Consider the following 8,517-nt stretch of genomic DNA (forward strand, 5'->3'; position numbering starts at 1 on the left):
AAATGATCAGGATAAGAAACTATTATGGGCGATTTACTATTAATAATAATTATTTTTGGCGAGTTTTAAGAAATATGCACCAGACCGTGTGTACACGACGTTTGGAGCCGAATCGTATTTGTCGTAGGAGTGTCATCGGAGTGCTCGGGAGGTCCCCAATGACGTCCCCGGGAACCCGGACGACATCGGCAGATTTGCACTCAGCGTGTGAGAAAATCCCCGAACACGATATTTCAGTCGTTCTGGTCGTTCCGAGGTTGACGGTCGGTCGGTCGGTCGGCGAAACCGTATCTTATTTTGACAGCCCCCTGTGGCCCAGTAGGTCGTTTAGAAAGTACCAACACACGGCAAGTACACTCTACCCCCCTCCCCCTCCCCCCACACACAGACACCTTGCGGGCTGAATCCACTTCCGATGACATGATGACAGCAACGGAATTGCAGGCCAGGCACGAGCGATGAATAAACTTCAATAAATTGACCGACTTGACTGCACGCTAGAGTGACACGAGTGACACACACCGGCCGGAGATTCGAAGCAGACTGACGCGTTGCCGGCCAGCTGGCTCGGTCGCAGTCTTGGTCGGGCGGGTGGGCAAGGGGAGGAGGGGTCTCGGCTGCTGTTAGCGGAAGCGGAGGGAGTTGTGGCGACGTGCAGTGGTGTGCGCAGTGGTGGAGTGGTTGCCTGCATGCAAGGCGCACCCGTGACACCTCTTTTCCGGGGACTAACTTTATTCGACTAAAACTAGTCGCAACTAAAGTAACTGGTCGATCACTAGCACAACACGACAAAAATAATTTGTCAGTGGGGGAACACGATATGCCACCTCGCTGCAGCGGACAAACCTATCTTCACTGCCTCTGACGCCCGAGGGCCAAGGGAAAAAAGGGGGGGGGGCAATCCAATCTATGTCAAAATAAAATTTTTAAACAGTCCCCAAGACTGTCTCTACCACAGTGCAAAGTCCACCCCCTCACTGTATAGCACAGAGCGGCCCCCCGTTTTTCAGGCCGCAAAATTTCGAGTGGAGTTTCAAACCCGTAATTTTATCATCCTGATTCAAACTGTGTTGTCAAGTGACGAGACTAGGATCTGGAACTGGGGTTCGACCGTGGTATTACTGTCACTACTTGCACTTGTATGTACTTTTCTCAGTGTACCGGGGAAGGGGATGGGGAAGTGTTGTAGCAAGCAAGCGGGGCCTTCAAATATTCGCGCGAGGCGCCCAGATCGGCGGCGACGGCCGGAGAATAATTGTCGGCGCCAAGCGGACTTAAGTCGCCTCGGATGAAGCTACAGCTGAGCAGCTACAAACAGGGACGTCAGTTAGCTATAGCGATAAGAGATCGTCCTCAAAGTAGTCCGTTTTTTCTCAAATTCATTTGGCAAATTCAACATTACTCCTCGGCGCCTGTGAGACTTGGGATAGGCCATCCCTCTCTCCACGCATGTACTGCAGGCGAGATGCTGCCTACCTACCAGGCGCTATGAGAGCGTGTATAGGCTAATGTTGGCAGTTTCGGAACGGCGAATGACAGACGTGATTTCTGGATGCCCCCTAACTTTGTAGCTACAAAAAGTTACTGTTTACATAGCAAACATCTATTTTCCAAACGTGACAAAACCAATGTGAAAAGAATTTGATGTCCACATGCTTATTACATCACATTGTTCTTTATTCTACTGTATATACAGAATAAACAATAATAAAATCAGTATACAACATCGGTAAAGACCGTTTCCTAATTCTAACAGCATGTCACAGTCATTTTCATCATTTCTTTTAGAGAAACACTGAAGGATAGGCACATTGACAGATGTACCACCAAATTGGCCATAACAAGAGCCAATGGCTTTCTACGTTGAGCATAAAAAAATAAGTCAGCAGAACAAAACCAAGGTGAATTTATTAGCTCTCCTAGTAGTGCCGAAGACTAGACATTTATTTCACTTATATCACATTTTATGGCACAATCAAAAAAGATTTTCTTTGGTATGGAGGACATAGTGAAAGACTCTCAAAAGTAATCAAGGAATTTAAATTCAAAGCTAACTTTGGCTACCAAAAACTGAGAGTTCAAAAATATAAACGTACCATGTAGTTTCCCACGTGCTTGAACAATATCAAAGAAGTGCCCTCAAATTAGTTCTTTACTTTTAATTATTAGTGAGACAGAAACCTGAAATCATGTTTTAACAAATAACAATTTCAAGGGCCGTATACAATTAAGTTACAAATCCGATAGCACACAGCATGTAAAGTTCTTATTGTAGGTTCATTGAATTTGTGCCTACTTTAGCGAGGTTTTTTCATCTGTACACTTATCGAGAAAGCTTCTTCCTCCCCTACCAATAGAAATTCGTCAACACACGTTACAATGGCGTATTTGTGATGAAAAATTGATGTATCGTGGACCAAAAACATGTTGGAGTGAATTTTCAGCATACAGCATGCATTTTGAGACAAACCTCTGTTGGTAGGGTCGACCTGGAAAATTATGATGTAGATTTGACCAGAAATGTTTGGTTTGGTTCAGGAACATACTACACACCGGTCTAAATGCAACCAGCACAAGCTAAAGAATGGGGGGGGTAGCCAGTCCATGGGTGAACTGTAAAAAGGATCACTGTAAATTAACGACATATTCGAGGTAAAGTTTTTCAGAGACTTTGTTGTACTTGTACAACATAACAGTTTGTACGTGACAGTAAAGTTCATAAAATAATAAATATTTTTGTCCTGTAACTAGTAAAACGTTGTTCTTCAACAGGGTTGATATTCGGTAAACTTTAATGTCACGTCACAAAAATGTACCATTATAAACAAAACTGTTTGTCAACAAAAATGTCACAAAAGATGAGTGTTCCAACGACTAGTTTTTATATTCCACACTGCCACTTGACTCGACTAACGTCGACACGGCCCATACCAAAGGCGCATGCATTCCATTCCAAAACACTAATAAGCTGACATGCTGAGCCAAATTTCACAAGGAAACCGGAAACATCACAATAACAACGACGCCCACTTCAACATAACCAATCAACAGAATCAACAACAGGCCTTCGGGTTTGCCGAAGAAAACAAAATCTCTGGCGAATAATTTGAAATGGAGCTATCTAACGTGAGGATAAGGTGGCGTAAAATATTATAAATACTTTTCTTTGTACAAATCCGCACGCAAGCACGGGGCTAGCCTATCGCACTCCCCAAGTCCAGTGCGTCCGAATGTCTCCAGCAGGTAGCAGGTGCTCGGCCCACGGGCAGCCTAGCGGAGGGGTCCGCGACCTGGCGTACTCCGATAGGAGCTTCGACAGCCTGCCAGCGACCACTGCGCCAGCCTGCGCCAGCCCGACCTCAGCTCTCAGCAGCTCTGCTGCGGCGGTCCGGCCGCCTTGTTCAGCTCCCGGCCATGGACAAGGGCGGCAGGTTCTTGAAGGGCAGCGGGCTCTGCGCGCCCACGATGCCCATGTTGTTGTTGAGGTCGCCGCGCTGCCCGTCCGCCGCGCCGTTGGTGGCGCCGGTGCTGCTGGGCGCCAGGTTGGCCCGGGACGCGCCGTTCATCGGCGGCGACCCGTTGAGGAGGGGCGGCGCGGTGCTGCCGTTGTTGGGGGCCGCGGGCTGCAACACACAAGTCGCACACGTCACCTCTGGGCCCGACCCTCACCTCGGCATATATAGTGCTACAATGGGCAGACAGCGAGAACTACCGGCCCGATCAGCCCCACGTACCCCATCCATCCGGCAAAAAGTTTAAAACTTTAACGATTCGCAAAAAAATAATAAACTTAAATAAATGCCGAGACCCCCGCCCCCTTTCCCCACCCTGAAATTGCGCTGCTACTCCATTTTAGCAATATATGTACTTGTTCCTGAGCGCTGACCGGCAGGTGCGAGGTTTGCCTCTTGAGGTGCGCCACGGTGGACGGCGAGTAGACCATCTGGGAGAACACCAGCCTCTCCTCGTAGTCGTACTCGCAGAGGATCTTGTTCTCGCAGAGGTAGAACCGGTCGCCCACGCAGAACCTGGCGACAAAAAAAGAGAGGCACGAACGAGGTGAGAACAACGGTAACGCCACGGCACAGCAGCACTATACCCCTCTATAACAACCCCCTGAGCGTCAGCACGACGGGGTAGGGCGGGGAAGCGCGGCGCTACCCCGCGACGGCCGAGCTGCGTCCGCGGCGCGGCGCGCCCTCCCTCTCTGTCGCACTTGTTGAGCCGAGCCGGCGCCGCCGAGCGCAGGACGTACAGGACGCTGAGCCGGCGCCGGGGCTGGCCGGAGCCGGACCCGCTCGGGCCCTGCGGAGCCTGCGGACCGGACCTCACTGCGCGCGCGGCGCCCGTCTTTACGGCGCACAGGGGAAATCAGACCATTCTGGTGCACTCCGATCTATTCACTTATTTATTTTATTTATTTATTCATCTCCTTTTTCCTTCTTGTTGTTTATTTCCCGATCATAATGGCCCGGCATTGTCTCGCGCACACGTCCGGCCGTTATTCCGAAAACGTCTTTGACCGTTGAAAGAAACATGCCCGGTAGCTGAACCACCCCCAACCCCCGGCCCGGAACACGGCGGCCGGCTGCACCGCTGGGCCCCCGGGACTCGGTTACCTGTGGCTGCACTGCTGGCAGGCGAAGCACTCCAGGTGGTAGACGTTGTGCCTCGCCCTCATCACCATCTCGAAGGCGGGGATCACCTTGGTGCACGCCGCGCAGTGGCCCGTGTGCCCGAAAAGCCTGCGCAGAGAGCGAGTCAGAGGCGCCGAGAGAGAATGTGTTCTTTTTGAATCCAAGGAATTCCTTGGAACCAAGTCCAAAGAAATTTTTGATCTAATTTTAAGGGAATTTCATTTGTTTCATCGTCGGTTTCTTTGACCTAACGACAAATTTTACTTGTTGCAATGTTTTTAAATTTGAAAGAAAGTCAAAAAAATGTTTGGACATGGCCAAAGGAATTGCTCTGATTCAAAGAACACCTTGTCCGGATGTATTCGGCGGTGGAGGCAAGCTCACCTGAGGTAGTCTCTCTTGCACAGGATGAGGTTCGCCTTGGTGTACAGGGTGGAGCCGACCTCCCCGAGCCGGCAGTCGCAGCAGCCGCACTTGAGGCAGTCCTCGTGCCAGAAGAGGTCCATGGCCTTGAGGAGGTACCTGAGTGTGTGTGTGTGTGCACAAGGAGATCAGCAGCGCGTCGTGAGTCTCGCAAGGGACGTAAGGAGGACGCAAGGAGACGCGACGGCGCGAGGGCACGCCCGACCACTCACCTTTCACTGATTACTTTCCCGCACCCCGCACACTTCTGCGCCTCGGGCTTGGGGTCCATCCTCATTCTCCCTGGAGACCGGAAATAAAAAGAAAACAGACAAATCCGTCACACAAGAGTCCGGTACGGGGCACATAGCAGTCTGAACACCGCGAGTGTGCAAGCCACCCCCCCCCCCTCCTCCAACTCCAGTCAGTCAATTCGCAGCGCGGCAGTGCGGCCCGCTCCAGGGTCCGGGTCCCTCCAGCCGCTGCTCCAGTCGCCTCCAGTCGCACACAGCAGTCGGCCCGGAGCGCGGCACATAAAGCGGAGGAAAGGGGCAAAGTTTTCGATCAAAATCGCCATTTAGGAAACGTGGGGGGATCGAAAGAAAAGTACTTGAGCTCATAAAATTCGGTCCGTAAAGGAAAGGAAGGGAGCTGGCTCTGGCCCCGCCACCGGGCGGCGGCGCGGGTGTACTAGTACGGGCGGGGTCTGCACTGGAGACACTTACTGCGCGAAGCGCCACCAACGTGGGGCCGCGTGGACGTGTTGGGCGTGGACCCCGCGCACATCCCGGTGTGAGCACCCCCACCTCCACCCCCAACACACACACAAACTGCTGTCGCAAAGCTACGAGCGAGTCCTTTGCATGCCAAAGGGAAATTACCGTCGGTTCGATTTTGTTTAAATTTTGTGTAATTTATTTCATTTAATTGCAGGTATCTCATACTTACGGCAGGTCTGGGGACGCGGCAGGGCTGCGGGCGTCGCTCGCGCAGCTCAGACATGCCCACCTGCAACACACATTAGAGGGCTGCTGTTAGGAAAGAAAGGCTGTTGTTCTCTACCCCCCCCCCCTCTCCCCTCTCCCTCTCCCTGAGGAGAAGGTGGAGGAGGAGGGGTAGAGGGGTGTGGGCAGACTAGGAGAGAAGAGAGGGGGGTTGGGGGAGGTAGGGGGGGGGGCTGAGCCGGCAGCCGAGCCGCTTGGCGGCAGGGCGTAGCGGGTCTGTGTGGGGAAGGGGGGAGGGTCTGGGGGTCAGATGGACATTGTGTGGATTTCAATTACAGCATCTAGATTGGTTCTTTGAGACGGTCGGAGTTAGTGGGGGGAGAGGGGAGAAGAGGGGGGGACTCTTGGGAGGAGAGAGAGCGAGAGCGGGAAGGGGTGGGGTGGGGGGAGGTGGGATGGGAAAGAGAGTGAAAGGAAGGGGCGGGGGAGGAAATAGAATGGCGGTGGTCGGCTGCGGCCCGCCACGCTTGTCCACGCCCCGGCCGGGTCCAGGCGGTCCACTCCAGGCCGCAGGGACACTCTTCATACGCGTTTCAGACAAACGGCTCGCGTGTGCCGGGGATGCGGGGAGGGACGACGAACACACGACGAGCAAAGACCCCTGAACAGCGGCGACGTTGAACAACCTCCAGCGAGCGAGCACCGAGCGAGCAGCGGGTGGCGGCAGTGGCGGCGGCGGGGCCTCGATGGGCTTTAAGCCTTTCACTAATTGAAGCCTTGATTAGCGCTGCACAGCCACGTGACCCTTTCGCACACAATAATGGCCGTCAAGGAAAACATAACAAGAGAGGGAGAGAGGTGGAGGAGGAGAGGAGAGAGAGGGAGAGAGCGGAGAGAGAAAGGGAGAGAGGGGGAAGGGGCAGAGGGTTAACAGCAGGCGATGTGTGTGTGGGAGAGGGGTGGAGAGGGATCATCAGAGAGGGAGAGGAAGGAGACAGGGAAAGAGAGAGAGAGGACGAGAGCGAATGAGAGAGGTAGAGAATGGAGGAGGAGGAGGAGGTCGGCTGGGGCGTGAGGCGGGCGCGCGGCTCTCAGCATCTAGCACAATCGAAGTGCTAATTGCGCTAGTCCCTCGTTATCTGCGCCGGGCCAGCACATGCGTCTCGGGAAGGCGGAGCAGGAGAAGGGGGAAGGGGGGCGGAGCGGTCTGTTCAATTAAAGCTTTAGCCGTATCGGTCAAAGGTTTATTACCGCCCCATACGTTTGGTTATCATCGGCTCGGACACCAAACCAGCCGGCCGGCAGGGAAAATAAACAGACGAAAACAAAAACGAACACTCCCTACACAAACATAGGCGCGGTAACGCGCGATGCTGTATCGAGCGGTTCGTTGCGTTTTTATTTGCAACGAAGCACACCACGTCGTGGGCCCGGAAGATGTAATTGTCTTTTGAGCAGAATTAGAATACATTAATGGTCATAGACTCGTGCTATCTTTGGAAACACGGTACAAATAACAACAAAGTTTTTTTGTTTTTGGTATAGGCACCTAGGTTACGAGCACAACATGGCCGCACTCTGCAAATCTAACAGTATAAAAAGATGACAGTTTAGTTAGTAGACAGTTTAACTGTGTAGTTCTACAGTTTAAACTGTACAACTGCATGGGGCATGGGGCTAGTTTGACAGTCCGAATAACTGTAGTATACTTTTTTTAGTTTTGAAGTTTAAACAGTAGAACATTTTAGTTTTGCAGTTTAAACTGTCATCTTGTAATACAATCTAGTTTTGCAGAGCAGCAACGGTCCCCGCCGTCCCGGAGCCACTAAACGGCAACCTGCTGCCTCGGCGTGCGCTTCAAGGAGTGCCTCCGCCCGCCCCGCCTCCCTCCGCGAGATGACGTACGCCGCGACCCTCCATCCCCTCGCCTCCCCTCCCCACTCGCCCCTTCCCCTCCTCGCGAGCAGCAGCCGCCCTGCCCCCGCGCCTCAACATCAATATGTCCGCAATTTTACGCTTTATTGGCGCCAAAACAATTCCAAGGAGGGGTCGTGGAAGGGGGAGGTGGACGGGGGAGGGGAGGCGATCAGAACGCGCCGAAAGGGGTTGCAGAGAGGCGTGAAGACCGTCGAGGAGAGGGAGAACAGGCGAAGACAATAAAGAGGGAGAGAGAGAGGGGGGGGTGGGGTTGGAGGAAGACAGAGAGAGAGGGAGAGGGGGATGGTTTAATGCGTCCTAGCCGGTCCTGGCCCAGGCCGCCTACAGCCGCCGTCCTCGTCCGCTACAAGACGAACTCAAACGTGACTTTTGAAGACCGCAACGGCCAGAACAGCAGCAGGCAGCTGGACAAGGGCGCAAGGAGGGGGAACAGCCAGGCACGGACCCGACCCGATCGTATGATTTCTTGGTTTATATACGGACCGTTATGCGGACTAGCTAGCGAGCCCGCTGCAATCCAATTGACTCTCACTCTCTCTCTCTCTTACACTCACAGACACACCCACCCACTCACACGCTGGCCTTCCCCCCCCCCC

The 8,517-nt window shown here is 53.1% G+C and overlaps 1 protein-coding gene across 1 annotated transcript in view; it reads right to left on the reverse strand.

The window, feature by feature from the left end:
- Nucleotides 1-1,655: 1,655 nt before the first annotated feature.
- Nucleotides 1,656-8,517, reverse strand: part of LOC113204383 (LIM domain only protein 3-like) — a gene marked incomplete at its 5' end in the record, with an annotated part of 28,914 nt that continues 22,052 nt past the window's right edge. Inside the window, 5 exon segments of the mRNA XM_026419560.2 lie at nt 1,656-3,623; nt 3,869-4,028; nt 4,620-4,745; nt 5,022-5,159; nt 5,273-5,342. Coding sequence (XP_026275345.1) covers nt 3,402-3,623; nt 3,869-4,028; nt 4,620-4,745; nt 5,022-5,159; nt 5,273-5,342 — 716 coding nt within the window. The 3' untranslated portion in view covers nt 1,656-3,401.

Source organism: Frankliniella occidentalis, unplaced genomic scaffold (assembly GCF_000697945.3).
Source record: "Frankliniella occidentalis isolate FOCC.00 unplaced genomic scaffold, Focc_3.1 Scaffold90, whole genome shotgun sequence".
In the NCBI taxonomy this organism is placed as follows: domain Eukaryota; kingdom Metazoa; phylum Arthropoda; class Insecta; order Thysanoptera; family Thripidae; genus Frankliniella; species Frankliniella occidentalis.